This window comes from Pieris brassicae, chromosome 10 (assembly GCF_905147105.1).
Source record: "Pieris brassicae chromosome 10, ilPieBrab1.1, whole genome shotgun sequence".
NCBI classification, from domain to species: domain Eukaryota; kingdom Metazoa; phylum Arthropoda; class Insecta; order Lepidoptera; family Pieridae; genus Pieris; species Pieris brassicae.
In genome coordinates this window covers 9,588,928-9,604,897 of record NC_059674.1, presented here as the reverse complement: position 1 = coordinate 9,604,897, position 15,970 = coordinate 9,588,928, and the positions used below count along the sequence as shown (strand labels likewise).

General features: G+C 32.8%; 1 protein-coding gene across 2 annotated transcripts in view; it reads right to left on the bottom strand.

Moving 5' to 3' along the window:
* The window catches only part of LOC123715024, a 78,005-nt gene that overhangs the window by 7,195 nt on the left and 54,840 nt on the right, over window positions 1-15,970 (bottom strand). For both annotated transcript variants that reach the window (XM_045669806.1, XM_045669807.1), the window contains 2 exons: window positions 8,286-8,562; window positions 4,441-4,571 (listed from right to left, as the gene is read on the bottom strand). In XM_045669806.1, coding sequence (XP_045525762.1) covers window positions 4,441-4,571; window positions 8,286-8,438 — 284 coding nt within the window. In that variant the 5' untranslated portion in view covers window positions 8,439-8,562. The remainder of the gene's footprint in view (window positions 1-4,440; window positions 4,572-8,285; window positions 8,563-15,970) is intronic.

Sequence of the window (15,970 nt, the reverse complement as noted above, 5' to 3'; positions counted from 1 at the left end):
TACATCGTGGTGCAACATGAAGGTACCGCTGTGTTAGATCCCTCGGTATTCAGGCAAGTTTCCTTTAATGTTTTGAATGCTTTTTTACAGTCAATACTGCTTCAAGGATATATAAACTTGGAACTATTAAAATACCGAGTTCGCAAGAAAATGGTCTACATCTTACAAGGGGTCCAACTATATAGCCCTAATACTTTTATTCTGATTAATAAAAACTTCCCAACTACCGAATTTCCCCATAAAAGGTTACCATAGCGCAGAACTAAAAAGCATAGCCATGATAAGCAATAATTTCTGCGTGTTTTGAAGCCACTCACAAAGCACACAAATTTATTAATGTGCGTACAATTCGATAGTGTTGCTTCCATGTAAGATTTTGGTGTAGTGTTATGTCTAGGAAATTTATTGATACGACTTCATCAATTGACTCGTTTTTATAAGTATAACCTTAAGAAAACACTTTTTAACCGGTGACCACGTACGATGTAAAGCACGCGCGACGTCGGAAAAATTAAAATTAAAATTTATGTAAATAATTATTAGTTTATAATAATAATGCATAGATTCAATCCGGTTAAAAAGTGCGTTCTTGTGTGTAAAAGCTATGTTAACAAAAGACAATACTAAGTATAACCTTATTATGAAATAACAACCTCTATATGTTTCTATAATTATTCCAGGTAGGAGTTATTGAATGAGAGAATTCATTACTTTACTTGCCTTCACGTATATGTATTTAGTTTTTTATTGATTATATTTTGTTTAAAAAAAAGGCCAGGCCAGTCAATGGCGAAGAACGGACGAGAAGATCTGGCATTAAACTCTCCGTCGCTCAACGAGTCTTTGTTTAAGATTGTACATCGCTTAGCTCATTAATAGTTCTTGTATTATTGAAAATTAATTAGCTTTGTTATTAAAATGTAATAATTAAGCTTTTCATCTGTGTGATTGTGAATCAAGTTTATAATTAATAACATTCAACGCACGAAATTTGTTTGGATATTTTAGTAAAATAAGTTATTACTTTAATATAATATGCAATAAATTTTATTTAAATCCGTTATAGAAAATTATTTAAAAACACAGCGAAGAACTATAACTACTTTTGGTTCTATACAATCAACACCTTGTAGCTGACAACTTTAACGAGAAAAAGCTCGACAGATGTCAACGTCCCAAATATTTTTCATTGAACTAAGAAACTCTAGAGTACAAAAAGATAACGAGGACCGAAGCCCTTAGTCATGCAAACAAACACTTTAAATAAGTCGTCATGCTAGCAATGCTGACAAAAACTTAATTGAAACATCACGATTAGGATAAATATGTACTTAACAGGATTTAAATTCGGTGGCGGTTATTCTAGATATGTTCAGATATATGTAAAATGAAACACGTTGTTTGAAGCTGGATGGCAACTGACTTTAATTGTTTAAAACGTAAGCTTATAAGAGCATATAACTAAGATAAAATTAGGGGTAGTCAGTGGGATTACGACGCTGGATTAACAAAAAACTAACTTGACTTCTAATCTAACTTATACTTCAATATAAGTGTAGTTTATTTTTTGGACATTTTCGGAAACAAGAATGTTATATTACAATGTATGAGTGTGGAAACGAAAGGACTCATTTTGGCTTGCGATGATTGCTAACATTTGGCTTACGCTTCCAATTATTTACTAAAATAGGTATGTAACTTTACTAATGTTAGGTTACAAATAAAAAAGGATCCCGGATGAGGAACAATTTACATTTAAAAGTTGCACGTACGGTAAGGAAAACATTGTTAGGAAAGTGAAAGGTTTAAAAATAGATATGCCAAAGTATTCATGTAAACAACTTGGTAGGAAACAGGAAGGACCAAAAATGTACATGTCAAAGTTAAAATATTCATGCGGTAAAATATGGTTAAACATTCTTAAATATTTCAGTAATGCCCTACTTTAGCTTTTTTAAATTATTATGCCCCATGTATATATAATTTTTAATATTAAAAATGTAATTGTTCACTTAAAAAGCTTAAATTATAGGTTTTAGGAAAAAAATACTGAGAAATTGTTAACGAACGTTAAAAATTTAGGACTTTCTCGAGAAACGTGTCTTGGCATCATTAACCATGCCGAATGCCCTTTTTTATCTCGGGGGATCAATGGACTATTTAATAAAAAATAACTTTTCAATTCAAACCAGTAGTCCCTAAGCTTAGCAGGTTCAAACAAACTACATACTTAATTTTAAAATTAAGGCGTTGTTAAGAGTCCAAAACACGTTTCCCACAGCCCTTACCAAAATTATCATCGGCGTTTCAAAGCTTTGTCCGAAATGTATTAATGTAATCTGGTGACCAGTGCATTAGTTATGGTCTCATCCAAGGACAGTAGAAAGTTATAATTAGTCACGCCTTGGGAATCTTTATGGGAACTAAAATATGGAATGAAAACAAAATATTTTATAGAAGATACTGGAATTGTTGTATCTTTTTTACCAGTAAGGCAATGCTGCCAGCATTATGTTTTTTTCTCTACAACCTAGAATATCCTACAGTCTCTTTCCATCAGTATGTTTATCACAACGCTCCGAGTTAATGGTTTAATAAAATTAATGAGGATTTTTTTTTTAAGTTTTATCAATACTTGTTTTACTATAGACAATCATTATTGCGTTAATTTAGCGTTTTTAACAAATATATCATTTAGCATTTCTAATACAAGGATATATATACGTTTACGCCGTATATTTTAAAGTTTTTTAAATATGTTTATTTATCCCTTGAAACTTGGCGCAACTAACAGAAACCACATCGTTATGAGGTTATGAAACTCAATGGCCTAACCCTAAGGCAATTACCTAGAAAGCTCTACGTCTAAACACAGTCTCACGCGCATTGTGCACTCAATACCCTGTCAACAATAATAGTGGTTCAGTAAACCGATCAACAGATATTGGTTCCATCATAATGCAGTTTTCTAACCGGCAGTTGGGAATTTGTGAAACGCAAATATAAATACAGTGTAATTACTGAATATTATGTATTTGGAAGACACAAATACATAGTAAAAATAATTAAAAATTGACAAATTGACAATTATAACAGTCCCGGGATCGCTATCTCTATCTACTGGCGCCAACTTAAACCACAAATTTATGAGATTCGTTTTTTGTTTAAGGCTTTATATGTTGGATTTTTCATAAATATATTTGAGTGTGTGAGGCGAAAAATTATAAACCAAAATAAAAGAACGAAAAATCGACTAGTAGACACAAAAATACGTCTGCCCGTTCAGCTAATTTCCCCACGTTGTATATGTATACTGCATCACCGTTAGTCGCTCCAATACAATGTGTCGAGATGAAGTCAATAAACATACATCGGATGAGTCATGCGTGCATGCGCATGCGATTGCACTATGGGTAATTTTCCTTCCATCTCGCCGTTTAATACCTCGGTTGTTTTCTGAACGTAAATCTAAGCGGACGGTTTGAACGCGACTTTTGTAGTACAGTATCCCACTTCTCGATTCTTCTATCTGTTTCTTTGAATAATTAAATTTGTATAATTAATTTTGCTGATTCAAATACTATATGCCTAATAAATTTGTGTAAATAATGGAAAAAAGGTTGGTCAGCCGCAACGTTAGGGTTGCCCGGTGTGTTTACAGGTATATTATTGTTTATTATTTACAGTCATTTGTTTTTTTTTATCTTATTACAATAATTGGTTTTGTTTCACCTGCACCTGTAGCGAGAATCGTTTATTGAATTCATGGATATGAGAATATAGTGGGATGAGTGCTGTTCGACTGAAACCCGCTTATAAAACGCACACGAAATGTCCGTCTACATTGTCAGAGGACGAATCTAGTAATTGAACACGTTTCGCGGCCCGCTTTTCTGAATTAGGCGAAGGATTAGGAATACAAGTCCTAGCGGTACCAAGTAACCTCACTTAACTGATAAAGTATGCACTTTGGTTTAGAGAGACCAAAGTCGACAATTTTATTACAATGAGAATCTAGTTTCGTTCTCAGAATATTTTATTTGCATAAATACAATAGTGTATGGTGCAGATACGTTTGGTGATACAGATAATTATACTAAACCTTACTGGGAATAGAAGCTATTTAATGTTCTGATGAGTAAGTCAAAATACTGCATTCATTGTCCGCTTTCAGGGGACAGAATCGAGTTTCAATTTACTTAATATTTAAAATTAATCTTTGCAAAATGTTTTCTATATATATATATATAGGTGTTTTAAACGGAACATTAGTTATATTTAAAATTTATTGACACGGTTTAGATAGTGCCAAAGTTAAGGATATGATGTGGACAGATAATGCTTGTACAGTAGAGATTAAAAGGAAGATAGAGAAGAAGATATGCGGAAAGATGTTAGAGACAAATGTTTGTCATGCATTGCAAAAACACTGTGCCTTACCTGATCTCCGAAGGTGGTCTGTAAGCAGCGCTGGTGACGTAAACTTCCGAAGCAGAGTCAGCCCTTGGTGAGCCATTGGTATGTCTTCTACCATTACGCTCAGACGGTGAGCGCGTGCGTTCGTCCATTACCTGAAACCACAATACGCGTTTGTTAGTTTGATTATAATATAAGGCTTTAGGATTTTCAAACACGTACCATATTGCAAATAATATATATATATATATATTATTCAATCATATATATATATATATATATATATATATGATTGAAGAAGAATTCTATTAAGAAATAAATGATTACGAAATCTTTACAAAATTGTTCATATTTGGGTACTTCTTTTATACAGAACTGGACAGCAGTTCGGCCATAATCCCACCTGTTATTCTTTACTTCTGTGTAGGAGATGCCTGTTTAGCCGCCGCTTAAACCAATGTTATACTCTTAAGTAAAGACTGAAGAGGGCAAGGAGTTCCATACTATAATCCAAATCGTCTACTGCGGTACTTGAGGATATCAACAACAAAATTGTAAAACTCCAGCGTCGTTCTAGATGTAGTTAGAAAGAGGATGACGGAATCGGGTTGTGTAGTTCCAAGAAGCATTCCCCGGGGTGCAATTTGCAAAAGACTGAAAGCCAGGTAACTGAACGACGATAGTCAAGACTTAAAAGTTTAGAATCATATCTTTATAAGTTTTATTTACCAATGGCGCTACTTTTTAGGTCTGGGCCTAGGTGATTAATCCTAATAGGCAAGTAGGTGATCAAACTTTCGGATTTAATAGATGCCAATGTTTCGATGTTTTCCTTCACGGGTCCAGCCGGGGAACGGCCCCACCGATGGGAGTCGCACATTCAAATCATAAGGCCAACACTGCTCATTTTTATATTGTGGAAATGAATTAAAATGTATAATTTATAAATCGATTTTATATGTAAAATACTGGATTTTTATATTTTATTATGAATATATTTTATATATAACAATATTATCTGTTAATAATACTCGTATAAAACTATATCTAGACATGTTAAAGCTATAAAAACAAATTCAACGTCAAACGTCGTGATACGATAAAAATAACGCATGATCCAAATGTATGTAATATTGGATTATTCGCAATAAACAATGTTATGACTTATGGCTCAAAATCTAAATACTATGAACGCTGGAATTCAGTAATGATTGCTTGTATAGGCTTCGGGACAAGTCATAAGAGTTAACTTTCGGTTGAACCAATGTTTTTTTCGAAAGAAACCGCAGACCGTCGCGCTAATCATATCTGTACTGGACTCGATCTCTCCTAGCTAATACTAAAAGCGAATGGCCTGGTAGCTGTTACGGATAGGATATTTGGTGTCTCAAGTATCTGCACAAACTAACAATGGGCGAATCCCACATAATCCTTTCGCAGTCGCGCCGCGGGAGTGTACGCGCATTGCATGTACCCAAGTAAATAAAAACATGTTAAACGAAATGGATGGACGGTGATTGGCATGTATTTGACATTCTAGATTGTATATTGTTTTGAGTTAAAAGGTTTGGTAGGATAGTTCAGAAATCCTCCTGGTGCCTTTATTAAAGTTATTATAATTAAGTTTTTATGAACATCTTTTTTTACATTTGTTTTATTTTACATAGATAACCCGTACCAACCAATTTTAATGGTATCCGAATGTGAGGGCTAGTGCGCCAAATCGTTCAATTATATTTTAAATTTAATATGTTTTATAAATATTTCTTTCCTTTCCTTGATATATCTAATAATGTAATATTAAATTATTAAAGAACAATCGATTTCTTAACAAATTATAAAGAGCATTGAAAAATTATTCATTAAGGAAAGTCGCTTAGTCAAAATAATAATACAATAAATGTCTATTACGAAAACGCTGTGTTCTTAAACTTGGACGCGATATCAACGTTTAAGAGCGCATAGCGGGCTAGGCATGTTTTGATAGCATTTTAATCGATTTCGGACGAAAATAACTATTTACGTTACTTCTCCAGTTATTACAAACTGTTAAATTGTTTTCTTAATATTTTCAATGTGTTTACGGATCGTAAAAAAAATTATTGAGTTTCTTGTTAGTTTAAACTTTAGTACGTTGTTTTCTCTAAAGCCCGTGTTCAAATAATAATTTCGCCTTGAGCTTTGTTACAAATGAATATAGAAAAAATGGTTCTCAATAGTATATTGATGTTCTATATTATAGGGATAAGACTCAGGTACTATCTAGATAATAAGACGATAAAGAAAATAATCAAACCAGTGGCGCAACAAACTTTTTAGGCCTGGGACTCAGATTTATGAATCTGCTTCATGACCATTTGTGAATCTAATAGGCAAATGACCAGCCTCCGGTGCCTGACACACGTCGTCGACTTTTTGGTTCTATAGCAAGATGATCCCATGGAGGATGGGACGGGCTTTGGTATGGGATAGTACTTGTGTGGATACGTTGGTCCCGTCTCACCTCCCTCGGAGAAGCAAAAATGCTGAGGCGGCCGCAGACCAGGCGGAAAATAATAAGCGGCTCAATTAGTTAAGTCTTTGCTCCAAGTACGTTTTTGTCCATTTGGAGTAGAGACTCTTGGGCCTCGGGATTCAAGTCCATAGGCGCTAATTAAAGATTTAGGTTGGCGCCTAGTAGATAGTAGCTGTGACTCCAGAGCTGGTGCATTCCTCGCTCAACGAATAAGTATCACCATAAGCGAGGAAATGCTGCCACTGTTAAAGGTACACAGGGACCAAATTTTTGACTTATTTTTAAATTTTCTTTATATTATTACTATGTACGTTAAGAAAATAATGTATATTTGATTAGTTTAATAAACGGTTATTCTATTTATTCAAATAAATGTGCTTGTGAAAGCATGTTATATTTTTCATTTGTATCATAGTCAATTATTAAATAATCAATCAAATACCAATGTTGTTTTTAAAATATTAATAAAAAATAAATGTTGCCAGCATTTTTGTTCAGCATTGTCCATTGCCACACAATTTATTTTAGTGTTTTCGTTTACAGTGTTTATTTGTAAGTCAAAATTAGCAGGTTAATTTAAAGCTCATTTAAACTTTACAAGCGAACAGATTGACACGGAATCGAATTTTATTATAGTCAGAAGCCGTCTGTTCGCAATTTTACGGATGGAAGTTGCGTCAATACTTTGGAACGCAAATTAGAACGTACTTGTTTGTTTCTTAGTAGTTTTCATGCGCCTACGCAAGCATCGTAAACATAATTATGATTAAGCTAAAATCTATCTTGGTTCGTCTTCAGTGCCTGGTAGACATTACCAACATATTATTCAGCATTATACTGATGAAGTCTGCAAAACTTGACATGGCGATATGGGCCCCATCTCCTATAGTAATGTCTCCTATATACCATAGCGTATATTAAACCTACTTATCTTGCAAATAATAGTTAGATGTTGGTATTTTGTGTGCGAATCTCATCCCTGAGTTTCTAACACCCAATGGAGTTTCATTCTATGTGCGTATTATACATTCGAACGAACGGTGAATGAAACATCGTGAGGAAATCGGCTTGTCTTAGACCCAAAAAGTCGACGGCTTGTGTCAGGCATAGAAGGCCGATCGCCTACTTACCTATAAGACTGACAAATGATTATAAAACAGATACAGAAATCTGAGGCCCAGACCTGAAAAGGTTGTAGGGCCACTGATTTATTTCTATTTTATTATATATAATTAGATAAATATCCATAGAGTGCGGTTATAATCCGCCTATTTGTCTATGCTGTAATGGACAAGCAATTAAAACCGAATGAACTACTTCCGCTAAATAAATAACTTTTTAAGCTGGTACTCACCGTATATTCCGATAAAGTCCTCTCTGAGGGCGCCCGATGGCTGTCATTCTCATCCCGTGATGATGCTCTGTGCGGAAATCCACCCGACGAAGGAGAATCAACGCCAGACCGATGGGTAGCGACGTAGTGATTATTCTTTAGTTTATGCGCCATTTTGAATCTGTGTCAGTGACCTGTCATTTTCAAATGCGCGGCAACCGCAACATTTTTAATTTTGCGTCTGTGGTCACTCCTAATCTGTCATGATCCAATCTTGATTTTAGTAGTTTGTAGGTTACTGAAACAAAGGAATGGTATGACCTTTTTATAACCTTGGAGTAATTTGTGGTTAGGCGATATTGACCTATACAATCCACTTGCTTCGATCGAGATTCAATTATTGTGCAATGTTCTTGTTCAATTTCCTAGTTCACACGTTTTTGTTGATTGATATAGCAATTACGCGTAATTCGACATGTTTGATTGCAGATAAAACTATCAATGGAAACGTTTTTTTTAAATATTTTGTTTATTATGAAAACGGATATCAAGCTATTTAGTTTATTGCGAGTAAGGTAAGCCTACAAACTATTTATAAGTTTATATATGTATATAAAACTACCTATTAAACATACGATAATTTATTTAATGAAAGTCTAAATCTTCATGTTTCTATAGAAACGTCAAAACTGATCAGAATCTAGTATTAAATGTAACTAGTGACCTGGATGATATGCTGTTATTATAGAAATCAGAAATGACGACACTGGAAAAATGTATACAATATAACAATCATAGCGACTGGTGCATAATTTGCAACTTAATTTTGGAAGATTAGTTCGTACGAAATTAAAGTTTTACCAAGATACTGAGAGGGGAAGTTTTATCGGATTTTAAAGATGTTGAAGAATAACACAGGTCTGCGATCTTTTTTTTTAATAATTGAAACAGGTGAAACCCATTGGTATTATATGTTGCACATATGTATTAACTATATTTTATTGTACACGTCACATTTTTTGTACTTAAGTTAAGTATCTCTAATTTAGTAAATTCGCTATTTATGTGCAAACAACCTATGTGCTGTGGATGTTCATTCTATAGTATCTACACCGTTTTATAGTCGTGAGTGTGTGACCATCCAGAGTAATATATATATAAAAGAAGATTTTCATTCATTTTATGATTTTTGACAAAATCTTAATTTTTCATTCAATGCTAAAACCTCGAATGATACCCGTAAATCTTCCTCTAACATTGTACGAATAGATAAAATCGTGCACAAAGAAGTCTTGAAGTTATCGCGTTGATACAGACAACATAAACAGTAAACTACTATTATACGCATTTGTCGCACTCCTAAAGACTGCTATAATTACATTAATACAAACCACAACTGTTTTCTAATGTAACATATTGTAATTATATTATATTATTTTGTAAAATAAACAAAAAAAGAGATAATACAGACGAAGCACTTTACTATACTAAGTACTACAATCCTAAAGCTATCTAAAACGCAAGTCAGAAGAAAATATATATTATACTAAAACTTTAATCAAAGTAACAAAACGCTTGAAACAATTTTCTCCAAACACTTTCGTTTTTTATTGAATATTATAATTCGTGTTCGGATTCAGTTGCCGATTAATTAAATTGATTCAGGTCGACATTAATCGAAATGAATGACGTATTAGGGACGGACGGAAACAAAGTTTTCTGTTAGATTGAATTGGGTGTGGCATTTTGTCTTTTTGTGAAAGTACTGCTTTCATATATACATACTTTCCTTATATTGATTATATTTTGTTCAAGAGCAATAAAAGGATCTGATGTTGTCGTGAACGGACTTAGTTTTTAATTTATTGAAAAGAAAATGGTACCTGTACGAAATAAGGGCTATTTTTATTAATAATCGAAATGTTTAGAACACTATAATTTCGACATAAAAAACGAAGAGGTCATAACGTTTATAAACTACTTTTGTTAAACCAAAAATTTCAAAAAACTTAATTAAAAAATCTCTAATCTAGAGACAAAATCTCATAATATACATATATGTATAACAAAGAATAAATATAAGAATTATATCCTTATATAGGGTAGAATGCCAAAGTTTTAAGACGTGTAAAATAATATAATAAATATAACTTTTCTCGCTCAACTAATAAGTATCAGCAAGGAAATGCTGCCAGCGTTAAAGAACACTGCCAAACCAAACTCTTTAAATTTGTTTTAATTTTCTCTTTATGCATTTTGATATTACATATATACTGGAAATAAATAAATTCAACCTAAAAGTACTTTTTGTAATATTTTAACAAGCGATATTTGTAAACGAAAGGGAAAAAATGTGGTTTAAGTTGTATTGGCCAAACACCAAGTTGTCATTACCTTACATCGATTAATTAATCACGTGTATTCATTAATCAGTCCACAAAGGGGTATTGTGTTCGATTCCCGACCATTAAATGATGTGTAACTGTTTATTGTGGTTTAGCAACGTTATCAATTAAAACTTGACATTTTGAATAGCCTTGAATAGGAGTTTTTAGGTCAATCGTTTACAAGCGTTTAAATATATAACTAGATCCTATTTAATATTATATGTATATATTGGCACTTTTGGCATAGTTTAAAAAAATATATAGAACAGGGGCAAAGCATTATAGCAAATGGGCAGGAGGCACACGCATTCTGCCGCAAAATTTTTAATTCATAATTAAAATTTAGATTATATTACATTATAATCAATTTTTATATATTTTATAACATTATCAAATTAATATAAATTATAATGTTTCACACAAATAATTCACTCAACAAGGTCATTTGTCTTTTGCGACTCACTTACATAGAATATTTTTTCGAAATAAAATTTGGTATTCTTGCACTAAGAGCAGTGGCCTAGTGGCTTGGGATCGTAAGGTCGAAACCCGGCTGTGCATAAATGGACTTTCTATGTGCGCATTTAACACTCGCCCATAAAGACAACGTGGTGAGAACACCGACGAGGGCGTGGATCAGCCACAGAAGGCTGATTACAAAGTCATCACGAAAAAAATACAGAAACCTAAGGCCAAGAGCAAGGGTTCTAGCGCCACTGGTTATCCTTGTTATGAGTGCACACACAGAAATAAAAACAAAAGCACCGTCGGTTTTATAACGCACGGATTAATAATTTAGAAGTCGTTTTTTAGAGCGTTTTTTATTTATTAAAATAGTGGATCCTAAATTTAATAGGAGTTATTTTACATATAAAATAATTTCGTTTGACAGTGAACACGATACTAATTGGATTAATCAAAGGGCATACACATTAACAAATTCCTTGCTGACTTTCACATTCAGGCTTTGAGTTTGCAATTGTCCTAGATGTCGGTAATGTTACAAAAATAAATACCATTAGCTTCGGGCCCGATCTTCGAGATAACACTTAAAATAATAAATATATTATTTTATTAGAAGATTGTGTTTCGTCGGTACACAATCTTGTTTTATGCATTAACCGCATATAATAACAGTTAAGACAACAGCAATTAATTATGAATGTGTTTTGTATGTAAATGGAAAGTGGCAGACATGCCGAGTTCTCGCAAAACATAAATGTGCTAAACAGTGTATTGTTAGAGTTTCACAAATATGCAACCGCATTGTGGTCTATTTAGTAAGTATTTTTTTTAATATTCGTGTTTTTGATTGACATCGTTTTAACTTGGCGATTAAAAAGAGTTGCGGAGAGTTTATTGCCAGTTCTTCTCTTCCGTCCGACGCCCTTGATTTGAAAACTGGCAGTAAATGTAACATTAGAAGCATTTAAGGTATAATTTTTTTTTATTGACGTTCATAAGTGTACATTGTGTTACCTATATGAATAAATGATTTTTGACTTATGACTTTTTAAGAAATAATAATAATGAGGAAACGAAGTTAATTCGTTCCGTAATCTTGCTCGTATTTCAAAACAATTTTCTCATGCTCGGAGATATCGGTGTTTATATAAGTGTGAATAAGAAAATGATTTCACGCTTAAATATAATAGACATTATCTTTGGACCTATGGTTACAAATTATTAACATACACTAAGGTCTAGTCTGGGGTGCGAGAAACTACCTCCAACTATTCAACGTACCCTTAAAGGCCCGAAACGCATCCACAAAATGTGGGTGTCCATGGCCTGCGATGACTGCCCTTTTTAAGCGTGTTGTTAGAAGTTTACGATTCCTCGTACTTCAAATATTGCTGTCATCTTAAAGGAAAATATCGCTCGCTCGGTTGATCGTATCTCAAAACACTCTAATGTTACGAGTAACAACACTCGTACTAAGTTCATAATTGTCACGCCTAGACGGTAGCTCGATAGATTAGATTCATAGGAGTCTTTGCTTCTTTAAAATTGTATTCTATAGTCGCTTCATTCTGTAGTTTATGACACACGTAACGCTAAACGGTCTATTGTCATAATGTTTTTGCATTGTTTTGTTTATACGATCTGAATGTTTAAATACTGATTGCAGTATATATACTCATATATAAAAATATATCACTTAAAAATAATATAGATTCAAACAATTTTAGTGTATTTTTACATTATGTTTGGTAATTGTATAATTTTTCTGAGGTACTTATGACCTCACATTAGTTAAGTTACACACACACATATATATATATATATATATATATATATATATATATATTTCCTTTGTATGTTTGTACCCATGGCATTGATGATGTGAATCGTGAAGTATATTGTTCCAATTATTTCCTAATTAAACTCAGTCTAATGAAGATCGGATACATAATAAGTGAACGTTATCAATCATTCGGAGAGGAAAGGATTTCAAAGATTATAAGTTAATTATAACGTAATTAGTTTTAGGGTGAAGTTGCATTATTCAACAAAGCAATTATACTGGCACTTGGAGCAGGAGTCGAAATCAGAATTATAACCTACCTCCAAGTATCAAACTATTATCTTAGAATAAAAATAATTATGCAACCTGGTTTGGTTAGTTTCAGGCTAAGATAAAGTTTTTGAAGTTAAGTGGGGTAAGAGGTCGGCAACCTACAAGTCCACATGTGGGTTATGTTTATGGGATCATGGGTTGAATGGGTTAGCGATATTTAGCCTTCTTAATTTATGTTATCTAAAAAATAAACTATGTAATGCAACACAAGTGTTAATAAATAAATAAATAATACCGGATTTTAGGAAATCTTGCCATCTTAACTTTATTTCATCGACTTTCAAACTTTGACCAAAACGCATCCAGATTGATTTCTGATAAACGAGCTAGGTTTGGATATTCATAGTTGGTCCCCTCACACTTTGAAATCAATTTTTACTTAAGTTTTTATACTTTATGAATCGATGTATGTTTTTCTGTTCGTGTTTTTTTTTATGTTTGCCTATTAGTGCTGGTCTGCTACTAATATTGACCTTTTTTCGCACTCGTCTGCTGCTTCATTTAAGAATAGGTTTAAACAACTATTAATGTCCTAAGCCTTGTATCTTTCATCTTTATTACAGCTACTAGTATTTTTGTCGTTCTCCTGATTTATAAATTTTGTTTTGTATTGTCTACTTAAATAACATTCTGCTGTCATGTTTTGTATTGTTTTGCTTTGTATCTTATTTTTTATCAGTGAAACTTTTTGTGGATATATCCAATGTGTTAATTTTATGTTTTTTTTACAATTATTGTTCAGAGATGTATCTGTTTTGTTATTGTGAATAAAAACATACTTATTTTGTTTCCAGACGAACCCGGCTTAACTTGGCACTACAGAAGATCTTAGCTGTTGTAAATATCCTATCAGGCATATCGCTCGTCACGGAAGGCAATCAGGAAGCCATCATGACATAATGAGAAATGACGTTCCATCGTCAGCCGTCATACTTGACGCACCAATTATTGTGATCGATATATTTGTAAAGGCTCTTTACACACTTATAATTTAAATAAGCTACAAGTAAAAAATATCCATAATTATCTTGTTTTCAACATAAACGTTTTGTAATGAAGTGTGAAAGAATTCTATTCGCTTTGATGATAATTTTAACTTGATTTTAGTTTTTTTAAATGTAACAAATGTATATACGTACGTACGTACCGCTATGGGCGGCGTATACAAATTTGATACATTTGTTTACATTGCCAGAGGGCTCATTGACGGCCATTTTAAGAATTGATACGCTTTTTGAAAGAGTCGAAATTGGTTCGGAAATACACGGGAAGCTGTTTCCACAGAGGGGTGGTGCGAGGCAAGAACTGCGTGTTTTACGCTCAGTTGTAGAACGACGGACATCGAGGTTATACGGGTGGAATTTCGTATTCTGCCTCGACGTTCGATGATGAAACGATGTTTAATATTGTCTCACTGACTTGAAACGCGAGTAAAATAAAATCATTTCATGCGGCGGAAAGTGTGAAGGTTGTTGTTCTGTATTGCAAAATAGAATAGAAGAAAAAGAGTTAGAGGTCCTTGCCAGTTCTTCTAGTCCGTCTTAGATTTATAACTTTTGACAGATATTTATAACTTTTGACGTTCTAAAGTTTACAAAAGTTACCTTAGTAAACTTATATTACTTATATATATTTTGACTTTAAGGTAATAATTGTATCTTATAAAAGCTGATAAAATCCATGAAATCTAAATATCTGAGCCAAAAATTAAAATATGGAAAAATAAATGAAAAACTTAGATCTACAAGTATTATAACTGTTTTTTTGTTGTTTACATTCTCGTGATTTTTATTTTTAAAATTTTTAGCTGTGTATACATAGTTTTATAAAGACACATTTTATCTGTAAAATAATTTAATTTGTTACTCATACATATATATTTTTAAATATATTTGTGATGTTTCCCTGTTTCCTTATTGATAAATAAATAAATATTTTATATTACCTTAATGATAAATGGTAGATGAGCGATGCTACAAAGTTATTGTTGATGGTCGATGTAAGATAGGGACACGCCCAGGTTTTCTTCGTCTTAATTTACTACTTACAGATGAAGTAACGGTAGGAGGACGGTGAGTAATAATGGTAATAATTTTGACATTACCGTACCATTGTGGCTGGAATTCAATGGATAGTCTGTAACTTTATAATGTATTTAATTTATTTGTATTTAATAATGTCACGGAAAAGCGTGATGTTTTTAACAATTCGCAGTCGAGAGCAAGGGCAGACCAGATCGAAAGGGGAGTTTGAAAATATTGTAAGACAAATGCAAAAAAAATGAGTGGAAAAAGTTGGAAGAAGCCTTCTTATAGACACAGGCCACATTTTAGAGTAATAAAATTCTATATGAAACTCAAACTCAAAATTTCTTTATTCATATAGATAAACAAGTACACTTATGAACGTCAAAAAGAAGTTAAATTAATTGTAAATCTACATTTACTACCAGTTCGCAAGTCAAGGGCGTAGAGCGGGCACGAAGAATTGGCAAGAAACTTTCCCCCACTCTTTTTAATCGCTATGTTTTGTCATACAAATTGTTTGACTGGAGCAAATCAATCCCAAGGATAAGGATCATTTAACTAATCGTCGAATATATAAATAGCTTTATTGATTCATTTACGTTCAACGACTATTTAGTGATAATTCTCTAATTTCCCTTGGGAGTAATAAGCCTTAGCTTATTATATTTTTCCTTTGGGAAGTAAAATAAAAATGAATAATTTATATAATTT